This window comes from Herpailurus yagouaroundi, unplaced genomic scaffold (assembly GCF_014898765.1).
Source record: "Herpailurus yagouaroundi ecotype Mexico unplaced genomic scaffold, PumYag 77, whole genome shotgun sequence".
NCBI lineage: Eukaryota > Metazoa > Chordata > Mammalia > Carnivora > Felidae > Herpailurus > Herpailurus yagouaroundi.
In genome coordinates, this window is record NW_024412388.1 from 72,869,145 (window position 1) to 72,891,036 (window position 21,892).

The following is a 21,892-nucleotide window of genomic DNA, read 5'->3' on the forward strand; positions in this document are numbered from 1 at the left end:
TTCTTCTTCTTCTTCTTCTTCTTCTTCTTCTTCTTCTTCTTCTTCTTCTGTCGGTTTGGTCTTAGCTTTGGGTTGACAGTCAATCAAAGCCCACACTAGAAATGTAGGTTGGGGCCTGACTGTCCTAAGTGCTAAACAAAGACCTGATAAGTTTGGATTGTATTTCAGAGATAGTGAGTCACTGAAAGTTTCTGGAAAAAAACTGTAAAAGTTAAATGAAATTGTTGGTAATGTTGATCTCTGCTTATAGAGATGAGCTGTATGTTTGCCTCTCATTTTTCAAATACTCAAGCCCTATTTGTCTGAAAATAAAATGTTGTGAAAAAGTAGAGTCCCTTAGAAATGGTAAGAGATGTTAAATCACTAGCACACAAGAAAAGGAAACCGAGCTACTTAAAGCCATTAACGATACGTATATAAAGTGGATATTATTCTCTATAACAGGGTCAGGAAACTCTTCTGTAAAGGGCTAGTAATAAATGTTTTAGGTTTTGTGCACCATACAATCTGTCACATTTATTTAACTCTGCCATCATAGTGTGATAACAGCCATAGATAATAAGTAAATAAACAGGGGTGCCTGGGTAGCTCAGTCAGTTGAACAGCCAACTCTGGTTCAGGTCATGATTTTGTGGTCCTGAGTTCAAGCCCTGCATCAGGCTCTGTGCTGACAACTCAGAGCCGGGAGCCTGCTTCAGATTCTGTGTCTCCTTCTCTCTCTGCCCCTCCCCCACTCACATTCTCTCTCTCTCTCTCTCTCTCTCTCTCTCTCTCTCTCTCTCTCTCAAAAATGAAAAACATTAAAAAAAGATTAAAAAATAAGTAAATGAACAAATGTGGCTGTGTTCCAATAACATTTATTTACAAAAACTAGTGGTGAGCTGGAGTTGGTTTGTGCACTATAGTTTGCCACTACCTGCTGTTATAGATTTTTTCATAAAATTATACATTTTTTCATAAATTTGTTATTTAATTTTAATAGGAAAAATGGGCTATGATTCAAATATTATTTGGTAGGGCCAGCCAATCTGCAAGTCTGCCCACATTTGGTATCGGGTGTAGCAACCGACAAAATGAAATACAACTGACTTGCCTCTATAACCTGTCTTCCATGAAATAATGAGATGTGGAATCACAGTGGTGAAAATATATGGAAGAAATCTACTTATATGCTCTGTCCATCTAGGTGTAATATAATTATTCAAGATGAGGAACAAAAATTAAATCTATGTATTAACATCTATTGCATATAAAAATCCATGGATGACCAATGTGTGTGACAAAAGTTGACGAGATATAAGCAAATGCTTGATTCTGAAAAATGTACTTTTATTACAAATTGGGGACATTAAAACTTACTACCCTTCTGGATCTTCAGTTTACAATTAAAGTCTTATTCTGATTATTTTAATTTTATGGTCTTGTAATTTAATGTTAGTTATACTGAACAATTCTAAAAGTGCCATCCCTTACCTTGCAGTCATCTGAAAGCACCTTAGGTTCAAGTAGAGTGTTTTCTTCAAAAATCTGGCCATTCCATCCCTTGAAGCCAATAGGTAATCCTGAGCCACTTGACTGAGCACTTGTCCACACTGGTGTGTTTAGACAGTGAATAGTGATGATATGGGTGGCTTCTGAGCTCAGTAAGTGAAGGAAGTTCATCTGGACTTTTCCAACTCCAAACTCCAACTAATGTCATAGAAACAATATACAGGTTATAAGATGTGGCAATTGATAAACTTATAATTTGGGGGAATTTGAGGAAAGTCCTTGGAATGCAGCCTTGAGAAAACTACTTTCCTTGGCATTTAAATGCCAGTCAACAGCGTATGACTGAACCACTGGCTTTTGCAGGGGTGGGGAGCAGGGAATCCCTGATTTATAGCATTTTCTGATTTCCATGGTGTAAACACTCCTACCATGCCTGATTTCAGGATATCATGGTGGTGTCACTGGACATGGAGTTGGAAAGAGACATAACTCTTTCTGGATGAGTCTGTATGAGCCGGCTTCAGCATACCATTAGACTACTAGATGTGACAAAAAAAATTATAATTTTTATAATGTTATCTAAAATGCATTAATAATTAGTTGTTGACTAATAATTTTTTCCACAAAAATCTGAAATTGTGTATACTTTCCTTGCAGATCGTTTTTGGAGTTTCCAAAGATAAGTTAGAAGTTGCAATAATAACTTGTTGAGTAATTTTAACTATGAGAGCTTTTAAAGATCAGGATAGAATCTTCTTCTTTGTGTTGCCGGCCCCTAACGCAGTTACAGTCATACAGCAAATCTTCAGTAAATGTTTATTGAAATGACTGAATACATAACAAGTATTAATAATAAAGTCAACAATATAGAGCAAAATTAGAGCAAGGAGGTCTGATCGCATATTTCCCAGGTTTCGGCAAGGAAAGAGATTTTTCCTTTTTTTCTTTCTTTAATTTTTTTTTTTAATTTATTTTTGAGAGACAAGAGAGAGACAGAGCATGAACAGGGGAGGGTCAGAGAGAGAGGGAGACACAGAATCTGAAGCAGGCCCCAGGCTCTGAGCTGTCAGCACAGAGCCCGATGCGGGGCTTGAACTCACAGACTGTGAGATCATGACCTGAGCTGAAGTCGGACGCTCAACCGATTGAGCCACCCAGGTGCCCCAAGAGATTTTTCTATAGTTTTTGACATTATTATTATTTTAGCAATATTCAAGCAGAGGTATGGTCATAACATAAGTGAACAAAAATGGTTTCTACAAGGAATTTATATGAATTTCCAAACATGAAATTAGAAAAATATCAGTTATGAGCTAACAGAGAAAGAAAAAAATAAAACAACAATCAAAAAAGTAAAAGGAACAGAGAAGAAAGGCAAAGGAAGGTCAGTGAGGCTGAAAACATGGAAGGATCATCATAAGGAACATTAGAGTTTAAGTAGTTCAGTTTCCTTTATTTTACAGGTGAGAGTCACAAGCTTGTAAACTATTTAACCTTTCTAAGACTTAGTTTCTTTGTTGGTAAGGTAGCGTGTAACACTGACATGGCAGGGATGCTATAAGGATTTAAGGAGCCACATGTCACCTAGCACAGTGCTGGCACAGAGTAGGCCCTTTGGTGGCTCAGAGTGCCATTTGCCAGGGTAGTAGAGGAATAGAAACTAGAACCCAGGTCCCTGATTCCAAGTTTACCATTCTTTCCACTACCTGCCCAGTCTTTCTCAGGTCGAGTTTACAGATAGGAGAGAGGGGAGAGCTGATTGAGTCAAGGAAGGGATTGGGGCGCAGCTCCTTTGCTACTCCTGTCTCCTTTGCACACCCTTCCCAGTCCCCATCTTCCTTCTGCGATAATCCAAATAAACATTCTGGGCCAAATCCAGGGGAGTGAGTATGATCATGCAGATATTTTGCAAGTAAGATTATCAGGCTGATCTTCATCAGAGGAACATGGATTCCCTAGGAATGGAAGAATCTTTCCTTCCTCTGCTTTGAGGTTAGTAATAACGGTGAACACCTACTGAGATGAACTGGTGAAACACCCCGGTTAATGAAGAGGGATATTTTAGGAAAGGGTAGTCTAACAACAAGCAGTGTAGAGATTAATAGACCTCACATTTTACTTGCTGCCTCTTTTTTTTTTTTTTTTTGGGGGGGGGGGGAGCATGAGAGGGTGGGAGAAGGGGAGGGAGGGGCAGATAGGGAGACAGGAGGAGGGACTTGCTGCCTCTTTATAATGGACCAAACATACAACAGGCATGTGTATCCATTCTTTGTCAATGAGAAATAAGGTCTTGGTAATAATACCAAACTGGTTTAACCAGAAAAAGAAAAAAAAATGCAGTTTTGATTTCTTCAGTATTTGTTATGTGTAGAACTAAGCTTTAGGTTTTATAAGTGCTTGTTATAATCTCCAGTATCATACCAAACTAACTTTCATTCATTCTATTATACTTGAAAGAAGTTTTAAATAATAGTCAATGGATATTTAAGGCAGGTTCTTTTGCGCTAAATCACCAAAAATAGTAAGCTTTGTGGCAACCTTCCTCTTTTAATGATATCATTTTCAGAAAACTTTAGGTAACTGATTACTAATTACAAACACTGGGGATTTTCTAATGTATATGTATGCATAAAAACATATGTTCCACATTTTTAAAAGGAAATTTAAAAAGCATAATCAGTAGAGTAAGCCAAGATATGTCAATCATAAAAGACATCATCAAAATGTCAAGATTCACTAGAATTACTTTTTAAAAACAAAAAATTTCTTATATGTGGTAGAGAATGATACCTTGCTTCCATTCATAAAATTCATAATTATTTAAGGTTACAGAATTTTAAAAGTTATGTTCCCTGAAACTGGGCAAGTACTCGCATGTGTTCTACAATTCAATACATACCTTTGTTACAGAAACAGGAGATAAACATGTCTGACCACCAGCACTGAAATTGCAGAAAACCTCAATGGCATCTGAAGGGCATCCAAGATTTGGATCAATCCAGTATTTTCCTATTAATTTATTGTAAAACACAAAAATACTTAAATGCCATACTAAAACCTATTTGAATCATCATTACAAATTATCTTACTTTAAATATACATTTTTATAGTCTTAACTGTAAAAAAACTTAGAAGATTATAAAGATATTTACATTTAGTCAATGAATGAAAGCTGCAAGCATTATATAAAATTGATACCAAAAATACTGTATTTTTCACGTGCCTATCAACTTAAGGGCATTTTATAATTTTAACAAAAAATGGTATAATGGCTGAATTTATTGCCTCTTTTTTTTTAAGTTTATTTATTTATCTTGAGAGAGAGACAAGCAGGAGAGGAACAGAGAGAGGGAGGGAGAGAATCCCGATCAGGCTCTGTGCTATTAGTGCTGAGCCTGATGCAGGGCTCAAATTCTCAAACTGAACCATGAGATCATGACGTGAGCTGCAACCAAAAGTCAGATACTTAACCAACTGAGTGATCCAGGCCCCCCTACTGCTTTCTATAGATGAGACCATCAGCTTAAAGGAACCGTCTAAAGTTACATAGTTAACAGAAAAGTTGCAGTTAATGTGGTATATGTGTATATGTCTGTTCTATGTGATTACAGAGTTTAAAAAAATACATACTATATACATGTACATGTATGTTAAATGGAAACAACTTCAATCTCCCTGAGGTAAAATATTACCTTTATGAATATTGGCATAAAATTAATAAAACATTCTTTGTTTTCAGACAGAAAAGGTACAATTAAATGGTTATCTTTTTTGTGGTTTCTTCATCAGATTTGCAAGTGAGAAAAACTGAAGTCCCTGTACCGAGTGTAAACCTGCCAACCTTTGCCTTCACTGACTGCTCAGCAGAATCAAAAGGAGTCTTGAAAGTCAGTCTACAGGAAATTCTCAGGCTGAAGAAGGATTGATCTAGCATCTGAGTTCCAGAGTAACGGGCTCAGAATATTGCAGGAGCACCTTATTCTAAAAGCAAAGACTAAGAATTTTTAAATGAGAGATAGCTCTGCTTTCTTGCATTAAAAAGGCAAGACAATCAAACAGTACTTGTCATTTCTTCAGTAGCGAGGAATCCTTGTCTTTCTTACCCTATTGCAAAGATTCCTCTCCTGCAACCTGGGCTTCCTCTGGTCCATTATTTTAGATTTCCAGAACATCTTCAACAACTCTTTACTAACTCTACTAATCTTTCAAAATGCATACCTCCTGAATTGGTGGCTCCAAAAGTAGGGACTCTGTTGCAATGTTTTTCAAATTTTAGTGGCATTAGAAACATCTGTTAAAACAGGGGTAGCTGGACCCCATCAACAGAGTTGCTGATTCATGAAGTCTGAGGCAGGCCTTGAGAACCTGCATTTCAACAGTATCTAACTCTGGTCCAGGGACATTTGAAGACCTACTGATCTATTAAGATATGGAAGAATTGGGTGAATGAAATCCTATCCTCTGCCCCTCCCCCCCCTTTTTTAATCTTTCCCTCAGAATTTCAGACATTTTGTAAAGGTTGTAGAAATTAGTGCTGGATTTTTTTTACCAGGTTCTAGAGCAGGCTTCTAGTCTTATCTAATGACGTAAACACATAATCTTCACTACTCTCTCTTGTCTTCCAAGAAACCGTTTCCTTCTACTATGTGAGCTTATTAATAAGTTCCTTCTAAAAAGTTTTCCATCAACCAAACTCTCATTGTTATATGGGGAAGAATGCTTTGAATTCAGGTACTATGCTGTACAACGGTGAAATGGTAGAGACTTCATAATTTTTTCAGGATACGTTGAGCTATAAATGAAGCACCATACCATAATATGTCTTTTGTGGGCCCAAACGTTCTAACCCAAAACTGGCTCTCCCATGGGCACAGCACTTCCCTTGCAGCTCTTTCAAGTTCTGCCACAGCCTCTATTATCTTTGTGTTTGGAGTAGGGAAGGTGTCTTTCTTGCCCTTCACTGCCACCTCCGGACCATTCTTCCTGTATTTTTCCTAAAACAACTCCATGGTAAAACTACTGTCATTATATTACATCATCCATTACCCCTTCCTCTTGCAAGCCACTTTCTTTGAAGATTTTATCATTGGATGGCTATTACTTTCATAAAATACACTTATGACCTAATTCTTGGTGACACGGATGACACTTCCAATACCCTGGCCTCTCAGTTCCTTGAACTCTTCTGCCAATGTTCTCGTACCCTTCCCCTGCTCCCCCTACTGCCCCATTCACTTTAACCCTCAACTTCCCCAGGCTGCACCCTAGCCTTTGTCATTATCTACAAACTAGAATTCTGCCATTATTTCACCTCTTCTCTTTTGAACCCATTCTCTATTGTCCTGACTCCAATTATTCTTCCATCCTATCAGGACCTACAATCCATCGATAATATTTTTGTCATGATTTCTCATAATCATGTGTTCGATTCCCTCCCTACCCGAGTAAAACCCACAGATCTTTACTAAAATTACTTCCTTGGAGACTTCCATAACATCCCTGCCCTGCCACAATTCATTGTGCTTGCCTTATGAAATCCCAACCTCATAGAAGTCCAATTTTCACCTGTACCTGCACAGCTAAATGTGGCTGAAGAAAAATACAACTAGGTGGACTGGACTCACTTTAAATTCACATGTTTGTAAGACTGCCAGACAACAACACCATGTTTCCCTAATTAGTTCCCTCTGTTGCTCTCCTAGTTAACTGTTTGAAACCTTCTCTTCTTCTCTCACCTTTGTTATACCCATCCCTTCACCTTTACTCTTGAGTGATAACCTTTCAATGTCACTGAGGCAACTGAGGCAATGTGAAAGGAGCTTACAGAACCTCCAGCTACCACATCTCCTTACCTATCTGTGCTTGCACACATATATTCTGCCTTCCTTCTTATTATCGTGAATCAACTGTGTTCCTATGGAAGGCTTGTCTATTACACCTTCAGTTTCAAATTCTTCCTCTCTTAATTTTCTTTTGAGTGTAATTCTGCTTGCTGTTTCTGCCAGTTCTCATTCATGGTGTTTTATCAACCGGTATGCCTCAGTATATTGACTGTGTGCTGGGCACTACCTTTGAGAAATGATTTGTGGAAATAATTTGAGCCCTAGGATGATGGTATATTTTATAGAAGACTTTTGTTTCTGTGAGACATGGGATGGGGGGTACTAGCAGTCTGGAATCATCTTAGTCCAAGTTCAAAGCTTAAGACTCTGAGCTATCTTCATGATGTGAATGAAGCTAGGCTATAGTCTTGTCTCTTCCAGTTTATGTTTACTTTCAGAGTGGAGCCCTTTGAAAACCTAAATCCTCACATTTGATGGGCCACAGATATCAATTTTTGACCCGAGCCCCACGAAGCTACCAAAAGCTGTATTTAGAACACACCCAGGGCAAAAGCAGTTCTAACTGTGTTCATTTCTTTGCTGTCTCCTTCAAAATGTTGGCTTAAAATTCCCTCACTATTTTGTTGGCTATTTGATGCTTTTAACTTGAAAACAAATTTTAAAAGATATTCAGCCTGGCAATTTGAATTACCTCCTTCATTACTGGAAATGGAAACTCTCTGGCTCTATAATTTTCTCTTAAAATCTGATGAAGTTTTAACCACTACTATTCCTCTTAACTGCTCTTGTGAAGCTCACACAGCATCATGCTGCTAAATTCAGTAGCCTTTCTCAGGAACCCAGTCGATCCCTTCCTCAGGCAAAATTTTCTTCACTACTGTTCATCTAGTTTTCCTCCTATCAGGGATAGCTTCTTCTCAGTTTTCTTTGCTAGTTTCTCCACATTTCCCTGATCTCTAAACATTGAAGAGCCCGAAGGCATAGGGTTTAGACCTCAGCTACCTCAGCTTTTCTTTCTCCGCCTAGTCTTTAGGTAGTTGTAAGCAGTCCAGGGGCATTAGATACTATTGATATGCAAATGACGTCATAATTTTTACCCCTAGCCAGAACCTTTCTCTAATAGCCACCAACCTCCTTGACATTCTTACTTTATGCTGAACAGACATCTCAAATGAGATATATCTAAAACCGAACTCCTGATTTTTCCTCCAAAACTTGCTTCTGCATCTCTCTTACAGCAACTCCACACTTCCATCCATTAGTCAAAAAGCTTAGAGTCATCCTCTATCATTCTATTTCTCTCATAACCCACATCCAAATTATCATCAAGAACTGCTGGCTGTACCTTAAGGCAGAGCCAAAGACTTGATCATTTATCACTTATTCTACTAATTCTAGTCCAGCCTACCGTCATCTCTTACCTGGATCTTTTTCAGTGGCCTCCTCAATGGTTTCTTTTACTGTTGTCCTCATTATATTTGCAATACATTAGCCAGAATAATATTTCAAAAATTTAAGTCAAATCCTATCATTCCTTTGCTGCAAAACTTTGAATGGCTTCCCACCATATTCAGAATAAAAGCTGGAGTCTTTTGAGTAGTCTGTAAGATCTTACATAATCTGGTTTTTTGGATATCTTTCTGACTTCATTTTCTACCACTTGCCCTTATGCACCCTCTTCCGGTCACTGGCCTTTTTGTTAATCCTAGAACATACTACATATACTCCAGTCCCAGGGCCTTTGCATTTGCGTTTGTTCTTTCTGCCTGGAAAGCTCTTTCTCTAGATTTCCTATAGCTTGTACCTTTACCTTCTTCTGATATGGCTCAAATGTCATGTTCTCAGAGATGCCTTATCTAACTACTGTACTCGAAAACTTCACCCCCACTCCATTTTCTATCATATCCCCCTTCCCTGCTGTTTTGTGTTTCTCTATAGCATTTGCTGTCTCCTAGTGATGAAAATATTGTTGGGCATTAAAACCTTTCTGATACCTTGCAATCCATACCACTTAGTTATTTTTCTTACAAAGAAGGCAGACCTTGAATTAGATTTCAGTCATTTGTATGTCTTAAAATGTCTTTGTTACTTTCAATTCGATAGAATTTCATGTTTATGCCATCAAATATGAGAAAGAATCAAACAGAATTACTGTAGGCAGCTGTAACTGTCTATATTAGTTTAGTTTTTGTAGTAATTTAAGGCAGGAAATATCTGTAGAAGTTAAGCATTTTATTAATATAAATAAAATGAATATTTTCATTGCACTTATAGAATGGAAGCTTATGTTTTTGGACAAGGGTGTGTGTGTTATGTGATGTATATGTGTGTATATATAATTTAAATAAAATATGGACTACTAGTTACCATATAGAAGAACATAACATTTTTTTTTCAAATCAGCATATGTGTCATCACTACATATAAGTTTTTAGCAAAAAATTTAACTACTAATATTGATCGTACAGCTGACTACAGATCCAATAGAAATTAAAATTAAATGATATATTACAGCAGACAGGGTTCCCTTATCTATCATTAGATAAATAGAACTGTTCTACTTGCTTTAAAGCTTTTCCTTTATGGTTCTATTCTAAATTCATTTTTGTACCTCTGGTTAATGGATTTGGGGCTATCAGTGTACGAATGAAAAAATTCCAAGAATACCAAACCATCTTCCTACTCACTGACTCTATAGTGATGCATTTAAATTCCATTTTGTGTAAAAGCCATAATTTTAGGAGATGTGCTGATGGGGGCTCTCCCATGTATATTTTTTTCATGTTATCACCTTTGGCGGACCCGACAGGTACTCCTATTAACCCAGAGGTCAGTCCTCCATATTTTAATTGTTATCATGAATATGATATGTTCCAAACACGATGTGTAAGCAAGTACTATAATTAGAGTGGAGTATGAAAAGTTGGGGATCAGTTAGGATGCATAGAAGAAGACATTTGTAATGTAAACCCTCAGAAAGGGATACTCTGGCTTCAGAATCATGTCTCCCTCTAAGAGTATTTGGTTTTTGATAACATTAAAATGCTTTCCTATAAGCGTTTTATCAAAACGATGAAGATTCAAAATGAATATAGTATCAATCTCAGACACACTGAAATGATGGAATTAGACATCAGAGTTTGAGAAAACCAAGAACTTACCATCTGATACTTTGTGTTCACAGTTAAGCAAATCTCTGCAGATTCGTGCTGGGTTATCTCGTGTGCCAAGAGGATTCTTGATGCTGTGCAGTAAATTGCTAAGGTAGTTCAGGGTTTTGGATATCTCTGCACCGTAGTCAATTAGAGTCACTTCAGTATTTTGGTAGTTCTGCCAAGTCATCACAGGAATCATATTAGCAAAAAACCAGAGTAGCCAGCAGCATTATTGAACCCTCATCATCAACATGGACCAAGGCAGAAGAAAAATGTATCTTTGTTGTGTGCGGTCACTTGGGAGTAGGATGTAAAGATCAGTTTATATTCAAATATAGCCATCTATTGTATATTTTATTAAACTGGATCCTAAGTAAGAGATTAAATTCACTCCAAAAGCCTAGTTTTCAAGCTAACATAAAACTTAACAATTATTATGCCCACTGTAGTATATTATTTTTTAAGAAATTATACATTGAATAGAGTTTAGTCAAGAAAAATGAGTAACAGTGATAGATCCCATTTTAAGAAATAGCTAACTTCATCAAACTATTTTCTTCTACAATATCTAATTCGTTGTTTAAAAATTCCTTAAATGATATTACACCTTTTAAAAATGTTTTCCTTAAAAAAACCCATGCATATATTTCTGCTTATTAAAAATGTTTACTTTGTCCTTAAAAGTAGTTTCATTACGTTCAATCTGTTTTAAATACAATCTTTGAGATAAAGCCACATTTTGGACTCTGAAAAACTTTCAGTTTAATTTGTATATTGAGAGTGCCAATGTAAATAAAGCCAGATATATTACCTCCATCTGTAGGGCAGCATGTGATTCAATCAAGGCTTGAATAGCAGCATTGATATCCATTTGTTTCTGTGTAAAACAAAACCATTTGAGATTAGCAGGAACATCAACACTGAGTACTCTAAAGTAAGGGCTGTAAATTCTGAAAGCAGTGCTGTTAAAGTATACTAGACTTATTATCTGAAGGGGGTTTGTAACTCTTATGGTTAGACACATGCTGCAAATTTTGCCTGGATAACTGGAAGGACAATATGCTGCCTTCATCCAAATCTCGAAAGTCTCCTAATTAAAACAGGACCAAAGTCTAGAGCCCTCAAATGAAAAACTATTTGTCACTGCTGCATAAACACACACACACAAGTTACTCAAATGGAAGAAGAATGAAATATGACCCCCTCAGTTAATAAATTGTAAAGTGAAGAATAAATAACTGTAGTAATTTATAACAGTTACATTCTTGGAAGGAAAATATAATAAAATACTACTGTCCTGAGGTAGTCACCACATTCGTTTAATCTGATACTTCTGCGGTCTTAAAAACAATTTCTGAAGTTGGAAAATGCACCATTAGTCCCAAAAGAAATAATACAGCATGAATCCAATCTCCTCCTGCATTTAATAAAAGATATTTTTAGAGAAAGGCTCAGCATAACCATTAGTAAAAGTCTTTTTGTATTTTATTTTTTAAAAAAGCTTGGAGACTAAGAAGCCTGAGTTGGGAGAAAGTTCTGTGAAATGGCATCTGTGTACACAAATCAAGCAATCTGATTTCCTTCAGAATGATTGTGTTCCTAAGATATCTTTTTACTTGGAGGGCCATACAATAAAAACTGTTTTCAACAGATCTCTCATAACTCAAGGCTGGTAATTTGAAAAACTATTTAAAATGATGGGACAATCAATAAAATGCACTCTTCCTTGCCTCAACATGTGGTTTTCATATTGGAAAATAATTGACTCATTCTGTGCATATATACTGCCAAACACTGCGATACATATTGAGGATAAACGGTAAGCTAAAAAGAAAACTGCCCTTGTGAAGCTGAAGTTTAAGGGAGAGAAAGGCACTAATCAAATCTTAAAACCACACAATTACAAATTGTGATATGTGCTATGAAAGAAAAGAAGTGCTTGGACCCATGAAAGAAATTAGGGGGTTTCAATGAAATCTGGAGGATGAGAACTTTGGAAGGAGTAGATGAGGGAAGGTTTCCTTGAGATAGTGACATTTGATCTGAGATCTGAAGATAAATAAGAATTGTTAGGAGAGGGGGTGAGAGAGCTTTCCAGGCAGAGTAACAGCCTTGCACAAAAGCTATGAGAGAGAGAAGCATGACCTAGTCAAAAAGCAGAAAGGGTCAGCCTAAAAGGGTCGGATTAAATATCATGCCTGTGTGAATGAGAAGATTTTGGACATGGGTCGCATGTCCAAAATATTTGCACTAAACATGGGCAATTGAATTAAGTACTAAATAACAGCCATCCTTGTATTTTCCAGGTGGTTTGTTATTAGGGCTTTGATCTTAGAACACATAGCATAAGCAGTTCTCAAACTCTTCAGTTTAGGACTTTTTGCACTTTTAAATATTATTAAGGGCCTTAAAAAACTTTTATTTACATGAGTTATAACTTTTGGTATTTACCAAAGTAGAAATTAAAACACAAATTTGTGTTATTGCTTTAAAATAACCCATTATACATTTTTTTAAGTTTATTTATTTATTTGGAGAGACAGTGAGCACAGGCAGGGGAGGGACAGAGAGAGAGAGAGAGAGAGAGAGAGAGAGAGTGAGAGAGAATCCCAAGCAGGCTCTGCTCTGTCAGTGCAGAGTCATGAGATCATGACCTGAGCTGAGATCAAGAGTGGGAGCTTAACCGACTGAGCCACACCCCAACCCATTATATGTTAATACAAATATTTTAAAGTAAAACAATTGTATTTTCCAAAACAAAAAAATCTGAGAAGAATGGCATTGTTTTATATATTCGTACATTATCTTTAATGTCTGGATTGATAGAAGATAGCTAGATTGTCTTATTTCCTTCAGTATTCAATCTGTTATGATATGTTATTTTAGTTGAAATATATGAAGAAAATCTGGCCCTGCAGAGACATGCAGTTGGAAATAGGATTATTTTAGTAATCTTTTTGGATAATTGTGGATATTCTTTGATACTATACCAAACTTGACAAATGATAATTTCTTAAGGGTTAGTTGAAATTTGAAATCTGAAATCAAGTCTATGAACTTTTTGTGCTTTTTTATATTAAAATCTATTGGTCTAACTTGAACTGTGAAAGACTCTTTTATCTACCCATGATACTGTTAACATTGCCCATTGATTATTTAGAAAATAATGGTTCATCAGGGTGCCTGGGTGGCTCAGCTGGTTGGGCGCCGACTTCAGCTCAGGTCATGATCTCATGGGTTCATGGGTTTGGGCCCCTCGACAGGCTCTGTGCTGATAACTCACAACATGGAGCCTGCTTCAGGTTCTGCGTCTCCCTCTCTCTCTACCCCTCCCCCATGCGCACGTGCTCTCTCTCTCTCTCAAAAATAAACATTAAAAAAATAAAAAAAAAAAGAAAGAAAATAATGGGTCATGGAATTATGCAGATCTTCCAAATTTGGACACATTTCATTATTAATATCACACAGTTACATTTATTAACACCATCACCAATCTCAGAAAAGTGGAAGTACTGGGAAGCTGTCAAACACATAGTGGTAGACAGAAGTTTTCCCCAATTTTTATTTTTGCTTGAAAGTTTGAGACTTATCATTGGCATCGACTTCTGTCAATAGTTTCCTTGAAATGAGAGGCTTGATTCATTCATGTTTAAGAAAATATCTGTGGAGGGGCGCCTGGGTGGCTCAGTCTGTTGAGCGTCTGACTTTGGCTCAGGTCGTCATCTCATGGTTCGTGAGTTCTAGCCCCACGTCAGGCTCTGTGCTGACAGATCAGAGCCTGGAGCCTGCTTCGGATTCTGTGTCTCCCTCTCTCTCTGCCCCCACCCATGCTTGTGCTCTGTCTCTCTCGCTCAAAAATGAATAAACATTAAAAAAATTAATAAAAAAAAGAAAATATCTGCTGAATACTCATGAGTGTATAATATTGTTAGTCTATCTAGTAAATATGGTGTTCTATGAAAAGAGCAGCCAGTTCAGTTTGTAACTGAGACAATTGCATAAGTGCTTTTCCTTGAGGTAAATACTATCCTCTTCAGTATGCAGCAGAAGTGTTTTTCTATATGTTCTTCTATTTTCTTCTAGAGATTACTAAAAAGTTGTATACTCAAGATTGGAGATTTAGGAGACAGCAGAAACAGTGGAGTAATGACCTCCCAGAATTTTCTCCCCTATAAAAGCAATGAGAAAACTGGAAAAAATGTCAGAATGAAGTTTTTCAGGACTATGGAAATTAACAAAATGCTTGCAGCAATCTGGGGGGCATTTATTTAAGAAAAATATCTGAATCTTGGTAAGGGCAGTGAGCTTCATGGAACTTTAATTTGCCCTATTCCCATGTCTTTCTTTTCAGCTTTGTGGTAGCCCTAAAAATACCAACCCATAATTACAGTAAAAACAAGAAGCCAGGAAGTCATGGGGGGAGCAGAATGGGGTTGGAGTTGCTCTAAAGCATCATTTCCAGTGAATTATTATTATTTGACCTGCCTGGTAGTTACCTAGAAGACACCATTTGCAAGGCTGTCTTTATTTTACCTGACTCGCAGCTCATCCAGTGCAAAATACCTTTTCCCTAAGAGTGTTTTTCAAAAGCATTTAGAGGGAATTGTTTAACTTTGTGGCTGTCTGGAGCACTGGAAAACAGTTGGGGCAAGCAACAAGCTAACAAAAAGCTTACAAGAGAAAGGTAGGGAATGATGTATCCCCACAGGAAATCTGAAAAGCTTTGACATATTTCTGGAAATCTAGAAGTCCATGTACATTTGTAGCATTGTGCATATGCTTAGAAAATATCTGAGAAGGCCCTAAGCTCTTTCCTCTGGCTTTCAGTCTCTGTGAAATCAGGAAGTTAAAGCTAAGGCATAGTTTTTAATCACCTGGCAGAGCAATGAAGGGGTGCTCCAACATACACAGAGACATTTGTTAAAAACTGGGAGACTTACTGGTTCTGCCATTTAAGGAAATCTCTCTCCACTTGTTAGCTGACCACTAAGCTGAGTAGAGACTTAAGTGGTCACACATGTCAAAGCATAGAGACTTTACAAAATTCAGAAAAGTCAGTAAACAAAATAACATACAACAACAAATAACAACAAAAATAAACCCAGGGTTGAGGGGAACAATTTTATTTCCAAAAATGCCTCATTACTTTATTTACAATGTACAGTCTTTGACAAAAAAATTACAAGACATGCAAAGAAACATTAAAGTATGGCCCATAAGCAAGCAAACAGGTAATCAGTCAATAGGAGCTGTCCCTGAAGAAGCCTAGATGTTGTACTTAGTAGACAAAGACTTTTTAAAGCTATGGTAGATACGTTAAAAAAAAACAACTAAAGGAAACAATGTCTATAGAACTAAACAAAAGTATGAAAAAGATGTCTTACAAATAAAGAATATCAATTACAAAAAAAAAGGAAATTACAGAAAAGAACCAAATAGAAATTCTGCAGTTGAAAGGTACAAAAAATGAAATGAAAATTTACTAGAAAGGCTCAAGGGTAGATTTCAGTAGACAGAAGAATCAGTGAACTTGAAGATACGTTTATTGAAATTTTCCAATCAGAAGAGTATACAGATAAAACAGTGAAGAAAATGAACAGAGGCTCTGAAACCTATGGAACACCAACAAAAATACTAACATGTGCATAATGGGAGCCTCAGAAGAGGAAGAGAAAATGGGGCAGAAAGAATATTTCAAGAAATAATAATGGCTGTAAGACAGTGATGAGAGAAATTAAACAAGAAGAAACAAATGGAAAGATATTCTATGGTTATGGATCAAAAGAATTAATATTTTGTTTTGTTTTTTGTTAAAACGTCCATATTACCCAAAGTAATCTACAGAGTCATGCAATCCCTTATCAAAATTTCAGTGGCACTTTTCACAGAAATAGAACAAACAATTCTAAAATTTTTAGGAAGACCTTGAATAGTCAAAGACATCCTAAGAAGAAGAACAAAGATGGAGGCATCTTGCTCCCTAATTTCAAGCTAGTAGTAAAAGCCATAGTAATCAAAACAGTATGGTACTGGTATTAAGACTGACACACAGACCAAAGGAACAGAATAGAGAACCCAGAAATAAATCCATGGATATGTGGCCAATTAATTTACAACAAAGGAGCCAAAAATATACAATGAAGTAGGGACAGTCTCTTCAATAAATGGTACTGGGAAAACTTGACAGGAACATGCAATAGGATGAAACTGGATCACTACCTTAACCAGACACAAAAATTAACTCAAAATGGATAAAGACTTGAATGTAAGACCTGAAACCGTAAAACTCTTAGAAGAAAACAGGTGGTAAGTTCTTTGATACCAGTTTTGGATATTTTTTTTGGATAATTTTTTTTGGATATTTTTTTTGGATAATTTTTTTTGGATTGACACCAAAAGCAAAGGCAACAAAAGCATTGTAAACAAGTGAGATCACATCAAACTAAGAATTTTCTGCAGAGCAAAAGAAACAATCAGCAGAATGAAAAGGCAACCTACTGAATGGAAGAAAATATTTGCAAATCATATAATCGGATATGTGGTTAATATCCAAAATATACAACTCAATCACAAAACCCTAAAACAATCCAATTAAAAATTGGGCAGAGGATCTGAACTGACATTTTTCCAAAGAAAAAATAGAAATGGCCAACAGGTTTATGAAAAGGTGTTCAACATTATTAATCATAAGGGAAGTGCAACTCAAAACCACAATGAGCTATCATTTCATACTTGTTGGAATGGCTATTATCAAAAGACAACAAATAACAAGTGCTGGAGAGAATGTGGAGAAAAGGAAGCTCTTGTAAACTGTTGGTGGGAATGTAAATTGGTACAGCCACTGTAAAATACAGTATGGAGATCCCCCCCAAATAAATAGAATTACCATATGACCCAGCTAGTCCAATTCTGGGTATTTATCGGAAGAATACAAAAATGCTGATTTGAAAACATATATGCTTTCCTATGTTCACTGCAGCATTATTTACAATAGATAAGAAATGGAGAGAACCTGAACCACCTAAAACTAATATAATGTTATATGTCAATTATACCTCAATTTAAAAAAGGGAATGGATGAAAATTTGATGAGAAACATTAATCTACACATCCAAGAAGATCAATGAAATTCCACAGATACATCATAATCAAACTGTTGAAAGATAAAGACAGAGAGAATCTTGAAGGCAGAAACAGAAAAGATTCATTATACCCAAGAGGTCCTCAATGAAATTAACAGCTAAATTTTCATAAAAAAATCATAAAGGTAAAAAGGCAGTGGGACAACATATTCAGAGTGCTGAAAGAAAAAGACCATCAACCAAGAGTGCTATTTCAAATAAAACTATCTTTCCGAAATAAAGGAAAAATTAAGAAATTCCCAGATAAATAAAAACTAAGAGAATTCATCACTAACAAAACTTCCCTAGAAAAATAATAATTTCAGCCTGAAATTAAAGATTACTAGGCAGAAACTTGAATCCAAATAAAGAAATAAAAAGCACTGCTAAACATAACCATACAGGTAAATATAAATGAGTATAGATTCCACACAGCCAAAACAATCCTGAAAAAGACCGGAGTTGAAGTCCTCACATTTCAATTTCAAAACTTACTACAAAGCTACAGTAATCAAAACAGTATGGTACTGTCATAAAGACAGACCAATAGACTAGAATAGAGTCCAGAGGTAAATCTTTACATATATGGTCAAATGATTTTTGATCAAGACGTCAAGACCATTGAATTGGAAAAGAACAGTTTTCAACAAACAGTGCTGGGAAAATTGATATCCACATATAAGAGAATGAAGTTAGACCCTTATCTTACATCATATACAAAAATTAACTCAAAATAAATCAAAGACTTAAATATAAGAGTTAAACCAATAAACCTCTTAGAAAGCACAGGGGAAAAACTTCATTACATTGGATTTGGCAATGACTTCTTGGATATGACACTAAAAGCAAGGCAAGAAAATAAAAATAGATAAATTGGACTACACTAGAATTAAAAACTTCTGTACAAAGAACACTATCAACAGAGTGAAAAGGCAAACAAAAGGAGAAAATATTTCTATCATATATTGGATAAGGGATTAATATCCAGAATATATAAAGAATTCCTACAACCTAACAACAACAAATAAGCAATCCAATTCAAAAATGGGCGAAGGACTGGAATAGACATTTTCCCAAAGAAGATATATAAGCCAATAAGCACATTAAAAGATGCTCATCTTCACTAATTATTGGGGCAATGCAAATAAAAACCACAAGTAGGTGCCACTTCACACCCATTAGGATGGGTGTTATAAAAACAACAACAACAAATAAAACAATATAACAAGTGTTGGCGAGGATGTAGAGAATTTGGAACCCTATGCAGTGCTGATGGGAATGTGAAAGGATGCAGCTGCTGTAAAATACAGCATAGAGTACCTCAAAAAATTAAACATGGTATTAGTATATGATCCAGCAATGTCATTCGTGGGTGTATACCAAAATGAATTGAAAGACTCAAGCAGATACTGTACACCTATGTTCATAGCAGCATTATTCACAATAACTAAAAAGCAGAAGCAATTCAAATATCTCCCTGGATAAACCAAATGGGGCATGTATACATATAATGGAATATTATTCAGCCTTAAAAGAGGAAAGTCAGACACATGCTGCAACGCTGTAGACGTTATGCTAAGTGAAATAAGCTGGTCATAAAAGGACAAACACGGGGCGCCTGGGTGGCGCAGTCGGTTAAGCGTCTGACTTCAGCCAGGTCACGATCTCGCAGTCCGTGAGTTTGAGCCCCGCGTCAGGCTCTGGGCTGATGGCTCAGAGCCTGGAGCCTGTTTCCGATTCTGTGTCTCCCTCTCTCTCTGCCCCTCCCCCGTTCATGCTCTGTCTCTCTCTGTCCCAAAAATAAATAAACGTTGAAAAAAAAATTTTTTTTTAATAAAAATAAAATAAAATAAAATAAAATAAAATAAAAGGACAAACACTGTCACTTATATGTCACAAATATGTACTTATATGTTCCTGGAGTGGTCAAATTAATAGAGACAGAATGGTAGTTTCCAGGTGCTGGGGAAGGGAGGAATTGGGAATTATTGTTTAATGGATACTGAGCTTCAGTTTTGAAAGAGCAAAAAAGTTCTGGGGATGGGTGGTGGAGATTGTTGTACAACAATGTGAGGTCCAAATGTCCATCAACTGATGAATATATACATATATATACATATATGTATGATATGTATATGTATATATATATTATATGTATGTATACGTATATATATTATATGTATGTATATGTATATATATACATATATATATTATATGTATGTATATGTATATATATATACATATATATATTATATGTATGTATATGTATATATATACATATATATATATATATATTCTGGTGATCAGAATCTCAGTGATCAGAAAGAATGAAATCTTGCCATTTGCAACAACATGGATGGAACTAGAGTGAATTATGCTAAGTGAAATAAGTCAGGTAGAGAAAGACAAATATCACATGATTTCCTCATATGTGGAATTTAAGAAACACAACAGATGAATATAGTGGGAGGGAAGCAAAAATAAGATAAAATCAGAGGGAGGAAAACCATAAGAGACTCTTAAATACAGAGAACAGACTGGAGGTTGCTGGAGGGGAGGTGGGTGGTGGGATGGGCATTAAGGAGGGCACTTGTTGGGGTGGGCACTGGGTATTGTATGTAAAGTGATGAATCACTGGGTTCTACTCCTGGAACCAATACTACACTATACGTTGACTGACTTGAATTTAAATGTTAAAAATGGAAAAAAAGAAAACCCAAAAACCAATGTGAATGTACTGGATACCACTGAACTGTATACTTAAAATGGTTAAAATGTTATGTATATTTTACCAAAACTAACAATAATAAATAAATATGCTCATTATCCTTTACACTTAACCATCCTACTGCTGGGAATTAGTCCTATAGATATGCTGCAAAATGGTATGCATATGGACAGGACATTTGTACTGGTGGTATTAGCAAAAGACTGGAAATAAACACTCATCAACAGAGAAATTAGATGAATAAACTAAAGGGTATTCTTTTTTAAAATTATTTTTGAAAAGTTTATTTATTTTTGAGAGAGAGAGAGAGAGTACAAGTGGGGGAAGGGCAGAGAGACAGGGGGACAGAGGCTCCAAAGCAGGCTCTGTGCTGACAGCAGAGAACCTGACACAAGGCTCGAACCCACTATGAGATCATGACCTGAACCAAAGTTGGACACTTAACTGACTGAGCCCCCAGGCACCCCAAACTGCAGGACATTCTTAAGTGAGATGACCATTTTTTATTTTCTCTGAGTGTGGCAGTGACAAATACAGTGATTTTTAGTAGATTAATAGTGTAAAGTATGGTATTTGATGCATACTAAGGTACCAGCAACTTTAAATGCCAACTCATAGGGGAAGGGAAGGAAAAATAAGATAAAAACTAAGATAAGACAGGGAGGCACACCATTAAGATTCTTAAATACAGAGAACAAACTGAGGGTTACTGGAGGGGAGACGGGTGGGGGGATGGACTAAATAGGTGATGGGCATTAAGGAGGGCATTTGTTGAGATGCCCACTGGGCGTTATGATGAATCACTGGGTTCTACTCCTGAAACCAATACTACACTTGTATGTTAATTAACTTGAATTTAAATAAATATATTAAAAAAAATTAAATGTGAACTCAATGAAAAAGGCTTTCCCCCCACCCAACAGGCATTAGAGAAAAGAAATGTCATAAAACTTGGCCACCCATGAAATTTCTTGGCAATACACATATTTGTATAATTTCTAATGTATTCCTAAAGCCTAGCTCATGCCTGGCACATAGTAGGCATTCAATTTGTTGAATTTATGGATGTTTTCCCAAGGATAGTCTTTAGTGAGGGCAGGCCCAGAGAGACTATTATGAGGATCTGCTGGGAAAGTCATTCAGCAACATCTAAGTACCCACATCTGAGTGTAAAACTCTCATTAGGTGCAGTGAAGGAATCCAAAAGCAGTAGCTCCCTCCATGTACTCTTGTTAGAGAGAACACATTCTCACATGAACATCACTTAAAGTTATAAAAACATGCACATAAAATAGAAGACAGACAATAGGAAGCAATCAGATTGTTGGCACTAATGAGGAGAACTAGGATTCATTATACCCTGGGGGAATGAAATCTTCACAATTCTTTCCCAACTTATTTGAATAAAATGTAGATCCAATCTGAGCACTCTAGTATTTTGAGGAGAAGTGTTATTTAAAAAAAAAATTTAAACATTTATTCATTTTTGAGAGACAGAGACAGAGTGTGAGCAGGGGAGGGGCAGAGAGAGAGAGGGAGACACAGAATCCAAAG

At 36.3% G+C, this 21,892-nt stretch overlaps 1 protein-coding gene and 1 long non-coding RNA gene across 6 annotated transcripts in view; one reads left to right on the forward strand and one right to left on the reverse strand.

The window, feature by feature from the left end:
- LOC121027411 (uncharacterized) overlaps positions 1–5,570 on the forward strand; it is a 25,836-nt gene extending 20,266 nt beyond the window's left edge. Inside the window, exon 3 of the long non-coding RNA XR_005788728.1 lies at positions 5,281–5,570. This is a non-coding gene — a long non-coding RNA (uncharacterized LOC121027411). The remainder of the gene's footprint in view (positions 1–5,280) is intronic.
- COL24A1 (collagen type XXIV alpha 1 chain) overlaps positions 1–21,892 on the reverse strand; it is a 405,325-nt gene that overhangs the window by 3,228 nt on the left and 380,205 nt on the right. For 4 of the 5 annotated variants that reach the window (XM_040470844.1, XM_040470848.1, XM_040470846.1 and 1 more), the window contains 4 exons: positions 11,301–11,366; positions 10,496–10,664; positions 4,391–4,500; positions 1,474–1,689 (listed from right to left, as the gene is read on the reverse strand). In XM_040470844.1, coding sequence (XP_040326778.1) covers positions 1,474–1,689; positions 4,391–4,500; positions 10,496–10,664; positions 11,301–11,366 — 561 coding nt within the window. The remainder of the gene's footprint in view (positions 1–1,473; positions 1,690–4,390; positions 4,501–10,495; positions 10,665–11,300; positions 11,367–21,892) is intronic. The other variant, XM_040470847.1, reaches the window with a different exon arrangement.